This window comes from Achroia grisella, unplaced genomic scaffold (genome assembly GCF_030625045.1).
Source record: "Achroia grisella isolate CSIRO2021 unplaced genomic scaffold, CSIRO_AGI_Agris_v1 utg1186, whole genome shotgun sequence".
NCBI lineage: Eukaryota > Metazoa > Arthropoda > Insecta > Lepidoptera > Pyralidae > Achroia > Achroia grisella.
Window position 1 is genome coordinate 3,671,631 of NW_026712592.1, and position 14,839 is coordinate 3,686,469.

General features: G+C 32.1%; 1 protein-coding gene across 1 annotated transcript; it reads right to left on the reverse strand.

Annotated features, from left to right (window-relative positions):
• Positions 1-696: 696 nt before the first annotated feature.
• On the reverse strand, positions 697-12,488 carry LOC131854500 (trypsin-1-like). Its single transcript, XM_059205631.1, has 10 exons — positions 12,366-12,488; positions 9,134-9,183; positions 7,481-7,534; positions 6,577-6,703; positions 4,892-4,954; positions 4,201-4,283; positions 3,520-3,702; positions 2,963-3,164; positions 1,978-2,141; positions 697-891 (listed from the first exon to the last, which is right to left on the reverse strand). The coding sequence occupies exons 1-10, from the start codon at positions 12,397-12,399 to the stop codon at positions 697-699; spliced, it is 1,155 nt and encodes a 384-aa protein (XP_059061614.1). The 5' UTR covers positions 12,400-12,488.
• Between the last annotated feature and the right edge of the window lie 2,351 nt (positions 12,489-14,839).

Genomic DNA, 14,839 nt, shown 5'->3' on the forward strand with positions numbered 1-14,839 from the left:
TTAGGCAGACGTACAAAAATAGCACAATTTACTGTAGCTATTTGAATGGAAAGGAAAACAGACAATCTCGCAAACAGTGAAGAGCGTGGCTCTGAATTCCATTTGGACTGATCCTGGCACTGCACGGATTTAGCATAATCTGCTTCAAGTAGCGACGATTCGTCACGCTTCCATGCCTCATTTGACGGAAGAGATTGCGTTAGGCACTCACATTTTTTTGCATTTCAATACTGGATTTGTTAATCTAGAATAAATATAGGACGAAGAGAAACAATACCGCTTCTGACGCCACGGCTTCGCTGGTTTCACACCGCCTTTTTCTTAATTCACGGTCGCGGGTTAAATTCCTCGTACAATTCAAACACTTTTACTATAATTGTTTGATTGGTTGTATTGAGCTGGGTGTATGAATGGCATATTGGTTGTTTGGTACCCCTAAAATAAGCTCTAATAAATACTAACTAACCCTGGGCAATTCAAACAGTGCCATCTAGTTTCAAGCCTAGCAGAACTTGTGTTATGGCTATTAGACAACGATATAAATATTTAAACAGTTTTTTTGTAATTACATACATAAGCGATAAAACCGCCTCTTGTGCCTTCATACTTTGTTAATTACGCTTATTGTAAATATACTACACTCTTAAACTCGTGAATAAGTAAAAATTAACAATGACACAAAAATTTTTAATACATTTATTCGTTTGCCCATACAATATTTTCGATCCAATCCAGGAAGCTGGACACTCTAGTGTACACTCCGGGTAAGTTTGGCCGAGCGCAGCCGATACCAAAAGACGTGACTCCAATGACATAGTGCACCTTTGCTTCACCTTTATTATATGGTTCTGGTAATGGAATCCTTACTTGCAATGGTCCACCTGAGTCACCCTGTAATTTTATAGTTGTAACGTAAATAATTAGAGTTCGAACAATTTACGCAGGTTCCTCTTTTTACTCATTTTGCAGAGCTTAAAGTCTATATAGAAAATAATCAACCCAATATACACACACATCGTTAAATGCAAATATCAGTGAGTATCAACGCTCGTTCACGCGCGAATCGACTTTACACAGAAAGACACTTTAAAAAATTACCATATATGTAGACAAACTTTAAATGGTCATTTTTGGGAAAGAAAAGAGAACGAGAAAGTTCACGCGTGCCGCCAGCTTACGCATTCCCATCAATCGGGCGTGCTTTAGCGCCATTTTGCAATAACTAATTACCATTGCAAAATGGCGGACTATTCCGCTATTTTGTAGAATAAAAATACAATTTTAAAAGTAAATGATATGACCCGTTAGTGTCATATAAGATGATTACCGTGATTGTGCTTATATGACACTAATAGGTCATTCGTTACAGTCGAAAGAGTGAACACAAAAACTAGTTAACTTAGAATTGCGCACGCTGGCTTTCCCGCGCGTGATGGAACATGTCCGTAAAGGCGATATTGTTAATTATTGAAATAATAGCCCTTATAATATAATATTCCTGATGAATATATGATATTATTTCACGATGAACGAATTGATTTGATTTTATACTCATTCTAACATCCTTTATTGGTGCTTCGCCAGTGTGTGCCGTTAGCACAGGCGGGTGTGCGTAGAAGATGGAATATCATCTTCATACAAATATTTCTATTGACAACGTCTCTGACTATCACATCTGACTTTAGAGTCATGAATGTAAACTTCCTATTTATCTGTACAAATCAATAAATTTGAAGTGTCTGTTTGTAATTTGAAATTAATAGCTTTTCACTAAATGCTTTTGAATATATATAGGATGTTTATATAGAATAGGAATAAACAAATTCTATCTGTCAGATTGTTCTTCTAAACTTCTAAAACAAAAGGCAAAGCTAAATGTAAAACGGCTAGACCGATTTCGATGAGACTTTCATTCGTAGATAGCTAGTGTTTTATGGAGTCAGTTTACAGTTATTTATTTAATTTATACCCAAGTACCTGACATGCGTCAACGCCTCCTTCCAGTTTCCCAGCACAGAGCTGATGGTCCATTAATCCAACCCAATGTCTGTTATTGGATGAACTTAAGTATTGATCACAGGCGTATGAATTGACGATATAGATATCACCTGCTTGCAGTTCAACAGATGTGTTCAGATTACCTGCATTAACATTTTTTTTACATAATAAGCCAACATTCCATACGTGCATTGTTTTATAAGATTAGTATACAATAAAATATATTCTTAAATAGATATATTGATTTGTTTTTGTTTAAATATATAACTGATTCTGGAGATGGGCGTAAATAACTGCAAAACAGTTTTTTGCAAGTAAAATTATTGGATTTGTTTACGATCCAAATCAAATTACATAAGTTCATAAATTACGTAATTTATCCATTTGATCCAGTATTCAAATCATCTAGGAATCCGTATATACATATACATTTTCCTTCAAATTGGTTTAGTTTCATTTAGGTATCAGACACAAGTACAGAATAATTATATATTTCTAGATAGGGCTGTAGAGGTATCATCTGACTTGAATATCAATACTGAACTGGACAGTAGGGAAAAGCTATAATACAAAAAAAATCACGTTCATAAGCGGCTTAAATGTCATTTTTATTTGATTTGATATTGTTTTGGGTTGTCACACGGGTAGTGTGACAACCCAAAACAATATCTATGCTCGGGAGCAATTTAATGCTACGTTTACATTCAGCCGCCGCTTCCCCTGCCACTCGCGCTGCCGGAAATTTTGCCGGGCGACAAGTGTGCGAGATGGCTGAATGTAAACACACGCTGCCACTCGCGCTGCCAGTCCTTTCACTCGCGCACGAAAAACCAACAGACGAGGGAGCGCTGGGAAGCGCCAATGGCATGGGAAGTATCGTGTTTACACACTTCCGTGCCCACTTTCTGCTCACTCGGGCTGAGTGTAAATTGGGTATTAAGAAACTCTCAAGAATTATACTTACCATTTATATAAACCCCCCAACCAGTGACAGTGGCTAGATTTCCAAAACTATCGTCGTTCTTACTCCACAAACAAGCCGGTTGTATGACATTACTGAATATCAGTGCTCCCGATAATTCCATTAAAGCTATATCAAAGTATTGCCTCGGAGGTTTATATTGAGGATGCGGTATGATTTTAGTGATAGATCTGTCAACGTAATCCTGTGAAAAAAAAATATTATCGATTAATTTTATTCTCATATCATTATTTAAGATCATATTAGAAAGGAATCATCAATCAATGAATAGTCACACAAATTTAAATATTTTTGACTCTGTGTGACATTTGGTATGTGACCAAATGTCACTTGTGAAATTCCCTCTTCTAAGTGTGATGTCATTTTAAATATGGAAATGAATAATTTGATACAATAAATAGCACTTTCGAAATTTGAAATACACTATTTAAAAGTATTTCCTTTTCTCTTTTATATTTGGAATATAAGATATGCTTAGCTTAGTATTAGATTTGGGAATTGTTATTATTATTAATCTCTTTCAGATCAGATTTACTTACATTAACACTTTCTAGGTTTTTAACACCGAACCTTATGATTTTAGGTACTAAGTCAGCAATTCGGGAATCTCTTGGAGAGGCTTTTATACAATGACCAGCAGTTAGCACAAACTTGGGGCTTATAAGGGTGCTCCCACAATTAAATAACCATGTGTCAGTGACACTTTTCCATCCTATAGCACCCTGTAGAAGAAATTGCACATTTGAATATACTGTAGTTCTAATATATTTACGTATAGGATATGGAGGCATGATATATGGAGCGGCTGAAGGCCAACTTCCGCTTGACGGATACTTGTTCTCAGAAATGGAAGTTCATAAGAATTGCGAACGGGTATTGCAATGTAAAGTACATTGCAATACCCAACTGACCTTAAAAAATGAGGAAGTTATAATTTTTTTATGTACGTTAGAAATGATTCTAGCTGAACCGATTTTGTTTATTATTTATTTGAAAGCAGATGCTTTCATCTGGTTTTGTTTCAAAATATTTATGGTAGTTTTTAAGTTATCCCTAATAATGAATATCCCTGATTATTGAAACTGAATTTGTCATGGTCTAAACACTATAGATATATTATGTTTGCATAATTTAAAAAAATGTAAAATCAAAAAATCCATTGTGTCTTTTTACTAATTGATGACTAACAAAATTCGTATAAAATATAACCACGTAATTACCATGTGAGGGAATTCCCCAGGTAGTGTAAATCGGCCTCCAATGACATATTTCTTGCCGAAATACTTAGTATTATATTCTAAACCTGTGAATTGAAAATTAGCATTTGATTAGTGTAGTGTTTCCCAAACTTTATTGTGCCATGCCCCACATTTCTAAAATTCTAAGGCTAGCTATTTTACAGAGATGACAAAGTCTCTTTTGGTAAAATGATGGAAATGTATTCAAGAGCTTTAGGATAGTTAAATCTAATCTGTGACTGTAATTGACTGAACTTGACTACTATTGCGGATACATGATTCGATGTTGTTGGTTGCGACGATGTATATTAAAGATGATAATAAACTGACAATATGTACGTAAAAATATTGATCTTATATACTAAATGACAATAGGATTATGTGAGGTGGGGTTGTAAGAAAATTACTTAATCAAACCATCGTCATAAATTTATAGCGAATTTACTACGATTGACTAACTGACCTGACCTCATGCTCATCTCATCCTCTGGTGTCCTGCCAGCGTTAACCGTTAGCGCAGGTGGGCACAATTCTATTATCATCCATAATATTTGTTTTTATATTTGGCGTACATATGTATTTTTTTTAAAAGCAAAACATAGCTCAGAGCAAATTATTTACAATATCACGGTATGTTTCAACAGTTAATTATTAATTAAATTTACATACTTACATGTCTTTGTTCTGTTAATATCATCATAACGGTCTTTTAACTGCCAGATATACTCGTAGCATTCTGTAAAATTATCATATGAAATTATAAAAAAATAATCATAACAATAATCTCACTTTCTTTGATCACTCTGTATATATTTAAGTTCAGAACTCTATTTAATATGATTATATACATGTATAATCAGAGATCATAACAGAGCGATCTACTGTATGAAGAGTCGTGACTCATTAAGAGAGAAATTCAAAGAGGCAAATATTCTAACCGTTGCTTCTCAATTTATATATTCAAATATCCTATATGTTCATAAAAATCTTGACTTATTTCCAAAAAACAGCGATATTCATAATATTAATACTAGATTTAAAGACAAACTTGCTGTCCCCAAGTATCGTTTAGAAAAAGTTAATAAATAGGTCTTTTAAGGGAATAGGTATAAAAATTTACAATAAGATACAAAAGGATATGTTGGAATTACCCTTAAATAAATTCAAAACATCTGTTAAATCATATTTACTGAGCAAAGCCTATTACTCACTAAACGATTACTTGAATGACGAGTGTGCATGGCAATAGTTGTTCATGCACTGAATTTTCATTTAATGAGATTATATTACAATAATAATTTTAAAAAATTTTTGAATTTTAGAGTTTCGTAGTTCACTTGGGTGGTCACATCTTGGTGGGGTCGGTCCCAAAGGTCATGAGTTCAATATGGCAATAAGGAAAAAACTGTATTTATCAATTTCTATTACTAAGTAGCTGTATTCGCGACTTCGTCTGCGTGGAATTTAACTTTATTTTTCTAAAATAAAGTTAAATAAAGTTACTCCTTATTACATCAGCCACCTGTCAAAAAGAGTCCCGTCATAATTCAGAGATTAGCCGGAACAAACAGATAGACAGACAAAAATTGTAAAAAATGTTATTTTGGTGTATGTACCGTATTTATATTCATATGTATGTAGTAAAAAACTACTATTTCAATATTACAAACAGTCACTCCAATTTTATTTATATATATATATATATATATAGGTATAGATCAATTGTCTAGTGATGGAAACACTGACAATAAACAAAAACAATGCTAGAGACGGCGGCAGAATACTTTCTGCTACGTTAATTTCAAGTCGTCATTACATCTCACAGCATTTGATCACGACGTTGATAATTGTTAATGCTTCTGATTATCCCCTTAGGTATAATAGTCGTGAAGGTGTATATTTTTATATACATACATACATATATATAAGTAATAAAAGATGTAAAACCAGAAAGTTTCTGAATATGATCGGATGAATGGATGGACTTACTTATTACTTATGGATGGATGGATTTTGATGAAATTTACTGTAATATAGCTTATATATCAGAATAACATACAGGCTATGAATTAAAAATAAATTATGTAAAGTGGGTAAAATATAATGAGAAATATCAAGTGTGATGCAGATGAAGTTAAGGGGGCAGCTAGTCATAACTAAATACTGCCAACTTATTTATATCGTTAACCGGGTCTTAATACAAATAATTCTGCGGAAAATAAAGGCCTATATTTTATGTCAATAAAACCTCTCACGACTTTTCGGCTAGGTTGCACTAGCCGTGGCCATGAGTCGACTGGAGTAATAATAAAAATGATGTATAGTAAACACAAAATTTTAAAACTAATTAATGCTAACTTGTTACACTTATTCTGCGTCCTGGCGCAGAGAAATCTGGCTGCACAGGCTTAGGATCCAGGCATGGGTTCGGTGGTAAAGTGGTTGTTGGTGGTAAAGATGGTAATTGTCTCTCAGCAATATTCAACTGTAATATAATAAAAAACATCTGTTTATAAAAATATCTTCAAAAAGACCGCGAATTAGGAAAGGCAGAATGCCCTAAAGCTAAGTGGAGCGACTATATACATAGACCTGCGGGTAATAACTATACAAAAATACGAGAGGGCTTAGAATCGTACCTTGAGAGAGACCTTTGTTCCATAGTGGACTGCAGTGGACAGATGATGATGATAATGAATACTAACTTATGGATTTCTATTCCAGAGGACTAAGGTTTCATGAATCCGGTACCCTGTAATTTCACTGTCATATTTCCCACTTTACAAAGCCAGCATCTTCACAGTTGATAAAAAGTGAGGCAGAGATACTCACGTGGATTACTTTGTACAGACTGAAGTTATTGCAGTGATCTATGATTCATCTTTAAAAATACACACATAGAAATTAAAATTATACATTTTATTAATGTTTTTGGGGCTCATCAATTACAAAAAAAAATACTCAGGAAACCATATACTCTCAAACTAAGCGAACATTTTACAATGAAAGCTAAACAAGTACATAACAGAAATATTTAAATAGTTCTATATAAATATTTACGTATTTCTATTATAATGTATAATATATATAACACTCAGAATAATAAAAACAATCATACTAATAAAGAAAAATGTTCATTCGTACGAGGAATTCTACCACGTCCATCCTAACCACGATCAGGTAAAGCGCTGTGCTAAACTGCTTGACCACCAATTTTTTTCTTTTAATATTTCTAATTAATGTAAAATAAAAAAACACTTACAGTAGTCGTTGTATCCAGGGAATCAATGTAGTCATAATTCCACTCCCCGTCATGCTATAAAAAATGTTTTCTCTTTAATCTTTAAACATACTTAAAAAGCGAATCTTATGATATAAACTTAGTTAGAGCATGCAGTCTGCATATCGTGATTATAATATAATAATATCCCTAAACAATTCACACAGCGCCATCTAGTCTCAAGATAGACAGAGCTTGTGTTATAAGTACTAGACAACTGATAGATATATTCATAAAACATCCAGACTAATACTGTTTGTATTAGTCTGGATGTTTTATGAATCATACTTTAATATTTATATCGTGCGAGGAATTGAACCTGCGACCAACGTAAGTTTAGCGCTGTGCTAAACCGCTAGATCACCGAGGCCGTCGATTGATTTTGTATCGGCCGTTGTATCTTATTATTGTTTATATAAAGATGATATCATGTTCATGAAGGTCAAACCTATTATTATTACATGTGGTTATTAAAATATAACGATATAATAGGTATATATTATAAATACTCAACTTTTGTGCTTTGTTTTGAAATATGTCGAAAGTACAATGTGATCAACATTTGTAAATAATATTAATAATATATTCAAGTAAATTTTTATGGAATATGTCAGTTTGTATCTCGAATATTCTAGTATTAATATATGATTGTATGTGTTATTTTAATTACCATTTTAATATATTATAATACATCACACTTACTTGACATTTATCATTCTACTATTTCGCTCAATTTGCATAATATCTTTTAAATTATATTCTATATGTTATTCTGATGTATAAATTATATTTCTGCAAAGTTTTATTAAAGTCCGTTCAGTAGATTTTGCTTGAAAGAGTACCAACATCCATTCATCAATGCTCATAAATTTTCTTGTTTATAATATTAGTAAGATTCTGTTTCATTTTCATATATCTCTCCAACCTCACAAACTTTCGCGATTATAATATTAGTAATAGATTTTCAAGCAATAGAAAACATTACTAACATTTTCAATAACATTATTATGTTGGTGAAACCCAATAAAATATATTGTGAACTAGCTACTTGCCCTGGCTTCGCCCGGGTGTACATCTATTATATATATAATCCTTCCTCTAGAATCACTCTATCTATTAAAAAAACGCTTTAAAATCCGTTGCGTAGTTTTAAAGAATTAAGCATACATAGGAACGGACAGACAGCGACAGCGACTTTATTTTATACGAGTATACTTTATATTATATAATGATGATTTAGACTAAAAAGGTCTATTACATTATTAATAATTTGATTATACTCATTTATATCCTTATGGAATGTGTCAGAAGTACGAAAATAAAAGAAAAAAAAGAATTTACAAACTAAAACTTTGTAAAAATAATGTGAATATGTTGCACATTGTTTTATACTATGTAGTGATGACGTATCATTACATACAAGGAAATATTACTGAGATTGAATGTTCTTTACATTGATATTATACTGTTAGGTAGTGTCACGATCTACCATGAACACAAACGCGATCTCTAGTCATTCAATTTCGAAAATTCCAATAAAGTAGTTTACAGTTTCTTACATACATTTTCAAGCAATTCAAATATTATTTGAGAATGTTTAATGAAACTTAGCTTAAAAAATTAATGTGAACTCACCCTTTTCAACCTTGAAAGTTTTGTTCCTTGCGTAACATGTATGACTGCAACTGAAAATTTTACATTTAAGTAAAAAAAGTAGTTTTATAGATATAATGTACCTGATGTAGTTGACTGTTGAGATATGATTACATATTGTAATTGATGATATCGTGATAAACTATTTATGGTTGATTGATGTTTTTTCAAAAGTTTTATTAATAACAAACAAAAAACCTTAAGTGCAATGACTCGAGTTTTTATTGTTTTGTGATTAACTAGCTACTCGCCCCGGCCACACGCGGGTGTATATATTATATATATAAGCCTTTCAATAGAATCACTCTATCTATTAAAAAAAACCGCTTCAAAATCCGTTGCGTAGTTTTAAAGATTTAAGCATACATAGAGACAGACAGTAACAGCGACTTTATTCTATACTATGTAATGAGTACTTAACTATCAGCTATATAGATAAATTTTTTTAATGCAATAAATAGTATACTATATTATTAATCGTATTAAAAAATCAGTAATAAACTAATTAAAAATATATATGTTAATATTGCTCATATCTCGTTATAATGAGATCTTAAACATGATGCATAATGCATCATGTACAGAAACGAACCTATAAGTCTGTTGTCACGATTTTTCCTAGGACGAACTTTAAATTCCTTAAAAACATTATAATATTTAAGGCGCAGTGTGCAAATTGATCCAACTTCATTATCATTACATAGTACTAGTATAAAACAAAGTTATTGTCGCTGTCTGTCCGTTCCATGTATGCTTAAATCTTTAAAACTACGCAACGGATTTTGAAGCGGTTTTTTTTCATAGATAGAGTGATTCAAGAAGAAGTTTTATTGTATAATACATATACACCCGGGCACTCGCCCGCGTGTATATGTATATAATAGTTATTACTTTCCTTAAAATGTTTTTTACAATAAAGATTGTCAGGCAGTGTATAATAATAATATTAATACTATTCAATTAGAAACCTGTTTTATGTTCAAATGCTATATTATCCGCTATATTGTCGTAAAACTTTTATAAAAAATTTACCTAACATGCTACGTTTAATGGTAAAGATCACAGGACATCACTATACCATACTACTTTTGTAACGAATAAATATTATTAAAACGTATATAAATATAATAGTAATAATAATGACCTCGGTGGTGTAGCAGTTTAGCACACCGCTTTACTTTAGTTGGTCGAGGGTTCAATTTCTCGCACGGTACAAACATTTGTATTCATGTGTATGATTGTTTGTATAGGTCTGAGTGTTTACTATGTACAATATATATGTAATGCGTCTATAAATTACGTGAGATGTTTAAGGGGAGGGGGTCGAGTAAAATCTCATTTAATCTTACGTTGGAGAGGGGGGGGGAGTTCTTTCTAGCTAAGTAACTTGGGTCTAGATGGCGCTGTATGAATTGTCTTGATATTATTATTATTTTTAATAGACCAATATGAATCAAGCGATATTGATTTTATTTGAACTAAATCCTAATATATACCCATTTATGTATGAATATCAGGTTATATGATGCTGTGATAACTATTAGCGATATATTATACATAGAAAACATCCAGACCGATACAAACAATCATACTCATGAATACAAATGGTCGTGCCGTGCGAGGAATCGAACCCGCGACCATCGGTCATAAAGCGGTGTGCTAGACCGCTAGACCGCTGAGGTCGTCGTTTAATATAAAATATTATAACTTGTTAAAAATGCCGTTGTTATATTAAAATGAGACCACTTCTATTGTTATTTATGTAATAAACAAGATACAGGTATCGTAAAATCCAGTTGAAATCATAGAAACTGGTTTTAAGGTATGAACATTTTTTAATGTACTATTATATATCACTTGTTACACTTAAGTAGTAGCCACGTGACGTGACTCATTTATGAATTGCAGTAATAATTTTAATTATATTGATTGCTCATAAATGTCATATTTATAGTGAGTACTCTCAGCTATTGTTAATAAACACGAATTAAATTAGATTGCCTACCTCAAATAGATTTGTGTAGCTACTATATAAAATAATGATTAGTCGGAAACTCGACTTATTATTGTTTCCACATAAAAATTTTAACTCTCATTTCATTCCATTAGGGATAGAATTTAGGATGATCTGATACATTCTTTAATTGAAAATCTTAAAATATATTGTACCTACTGGGAATTCAAGATAACGGAGATAAAATATTATCAAATAAATAACAGTCAGGGGCATTGTTAACAAATACTGTATATTATTTGAAAACTTTCTAATTGTTATACATACAATGCGAAAATTATAATTAAAAAAAAAATGGTGTTAAACAAAACGCATTACTGTAGCAGCAAAATTAGATAATACAAACAGCGCAGTGATACACAATGATTAAAAAAAGAATTATGAAAATAGGTTGAGATTTAGATGTCCTAATATACCAAAATACAGTTGAATATAGAATCCCTTTTTATGTCAAACTAGCTGTTCCCGCAACGTCGTCCGCGTGGAATTAAACTTTATTTTTCTAAAATAAAAGTAGCCTAAGTTACTTCTTATTACATCAGCTACTTTCAAAAAAAAGTTCAGTTCAGTGATTAGCCGGAACAAACAGACAGACAGACAAAAATGTGAAAAATATTATTTTGGTGTATGTAACATATTTATATTCATATGCATGTAGTAAAAAACGGTTATTTCAATATTGCAAACAGACACTCCAATTTTATTTATATGTTTAGATAAGTTAACGATAAGTGGCATCCGTCGCCTATATACATGAACAGCATCAGTCTGTAATAATAATAGCCTTTATTATCAACCTTTCTTACGTAATATTTATCATAAGTGAAGCGGAGGTATCAAATGTGTCTGATGAGTGAGGAGTGCTGAGAAAATACGGAGATAAAATAAAATGCGACTAGTATGACAGCGATATATAATATAATAGAAAGGTAACAAAGACAATATGTCAAAGAATATTATTATAAAATTTAAAAATGGTATAAAACCTATCAAGGAGTTCGCTACAATAAGCTTACTTGACACCGGTGACATGTAAATCTCGTGAGACCCTCTCTGTGCAGTCATTCCAGACTTTGATGTCATGCCTCTGTACCTTATAATTACACTGCCAAATCTCACCCTCCAATCAAAATACAAAGCACCTCCTTTTTGGGAATATTTCTAAAGTATTGCGAGAAATAATATAAAAAATATATTTACCCATGAAATGTAACTTAGCAATTAATATCAGCATGTTGATTGTTAGAATTGTTAGAATGCGTTTTAGACTAACACGTATAATATTTTTGTTAAATTAACGTTGAATAAATATGTGCGTCATACACAACAACTTAAACTTGAATGACAAGATTGTACGTTAAAATTAAACAGGAAAAATGTCAAGAATAAGTTTCAACAATAGTTTCGAGTGCCTGACAGATGGTTGCTTGCATGTGAATGTGGTGAGCAATTAGTAGATTTACTGTGGGTTTAATAAACTTTTAGTCTGTTATTCAAAGATGTTAAAAAATCTAGTACATTTGTTTTAAGTATTCAACTTACATTATTCTCTCGAGCTATATATTCTTTATTTGAAGCAAAGTGATGATACTTAAAATAAAGTATCATTATTTGAAGAATTACGGCAATTAAATTATTTGAAATCATAAATAAATAAACCTGAACAATTAACACAGCATCATCTAGTGCCACGGTAAGCAAAGCTTTTGTTACGGGCACTAAAAAACTGATATGAATACTTAGATATTTTTTTTGTAAATACTTAGAAAATACCCAGACCAATACAAACAGTCATGTATATGAATACATGGTATGCATCGTGCGAGGAATCGAACTCGCGACCATCAGAAGTAAAGCGCTGCATGCTGTGCTAAACTGCTAGACTACCGACGCCGTCGTAAATAATAATATATTCAAAGCTAGTTATTATTATTTTTTAACATGGCTAGCTAGTTGTTATTACGTAGCCTACCTGTTTAATCAACTTGGACTTGCTGATCTTATTGATTCAAAGTAATAAACGGCACATAAAATGTTGTGTATTTTTTATATTATCAGTAAGCAAAAAGTATCAACCTAACTTTGAGGGCCTCGGTGGTCTAACGGTCTAGCACACCGCTTTACTTCCGATGGTCGCGGGTTAGATTCCTCGCACGGTGGAAACATTTGTATTAATGTGTATGGTTGTTTGTATTGGTCTGAGTGTTCTGAAAATTATGTACATTTATAAAAAAATAATAGTTTATATCACGTAATTTATAGCCTAGATGTTATTCTAATGTATAAGCTAAATTACTGTAAAGTTTCAACAAAATCAATTTAGTACTTTTTCTTTGAAAGAGTAACAAATATCTGTCTATACTCACAACCTTTCGTGTTTATAATATTAATAAGATGCATGAATGAAACCAAAGTTTTAAAGAAGACGTTTATTCATTTGCCCATACAATATTTTCGATCCAATCCAGGAAGCTGGACACCCTAGTGTACACTCCGGGTAAGTTCGGTAGAGCGCAGCCGATGCCAAAGGACGTGATTCCAATGACGTAGTGCACCTGCGCTTCACGTTTATCGTATGGAGCTGGTATTTGGATCCTCACCTGCAATGGACCTCCCGAGTCACCCTGTAATATATACATATATATTAAAATCATAGAGGAGCGAAGAGCGAGCGAGCTGTGTCTGTTTTTATATAAAAAAACAATATGTATAGGTGATACTAGTGTTACCTACTTATGCTAATGAGGTTAAATTATTCATTAATTAGAATGACATAAATAGAATCTTACACATAAAATTCTCGTGTCACAATGTTACTTACATAATCCACATAAACGGCTTGACCAGTTTTTTTGAAATTTTACTATTACTATCTATTTTTCATACCCCTATGTGATAAGGGTTGTCCACTGGACAGTACATGGACAATGTCCACCCCTAATAACCGTTTTTTTTTCGCTGAATTTTTTATAATTTCACATAAAAATACAACCCTAAACTTTCGCCCTTCTATCATCAACCCCAATTTTTTAATAGCAGTTACCATACTCCTAATATATAGACCGATTTTTTTTTAATTTTAAATGCGTACTCATAAGGTCTGAGAATCGGTTAACTATCTATTTTTCGTATTTCTAAGTGATAAAGGTCCACCCCTAACTGTTTTTTCTTCGCTCATTTTTTTATAATGTGGCATAAAAGTACATTGACAACCCTGAACTTTCATTCTTCTATCATCAACGTCTATTTTTTAATGCTGGTTTTATTTATATGGCAAAACAACGTTTGCGGGGTCAGCTAATAATATACATATAAAAATTTACACACTTGTATGCAAGCAGAATATACTGGACAATATATTAATATTGTATATACCTAAAAGCACTGTATTCTGCAAATAAAAGTGCTTGATTTGATTTGAAAAAAGGTTTTATACATTTTGTCTATCTTTTTTTTTTATACTACTATGGTGGCAATCAAGCTTACGGCCCATCTGATGGTAAATGGTTACCGTAGCCTATGAACGCCTGAAACAGCCTAACTTCGACGTACATCACATTTGTTATTCTTTTTTTACGACGCATAAATTTTCGCAGTTCTCAGCTAAATCAGACCATTTCGCTGAAATGAATCTGCATATTTTTTACATATTATCCAACGATATTTGCGAATAT

Coding starts and splice junctions, on each gene's coding strand:
- LOC131854500 (XM_059205631.1), bottom strand. CDS start 12,399: ATGCTGATATTAATTGCTAAGTTACATTTCATGG. Junction 4,284..4,891: donor TATTAACAGAACAAAGACAT/GTAAGTATGTAA, acceptor TTCAATTCACAG/GTTTAGAATATAATACTAAG. Junction 2,142..2,962: donor TTGGGGGGTTTATATAAATG/GTAAGTATAATT, acceptor ATGTTAATGCAG/GTAATCTGAACACATCTGTT.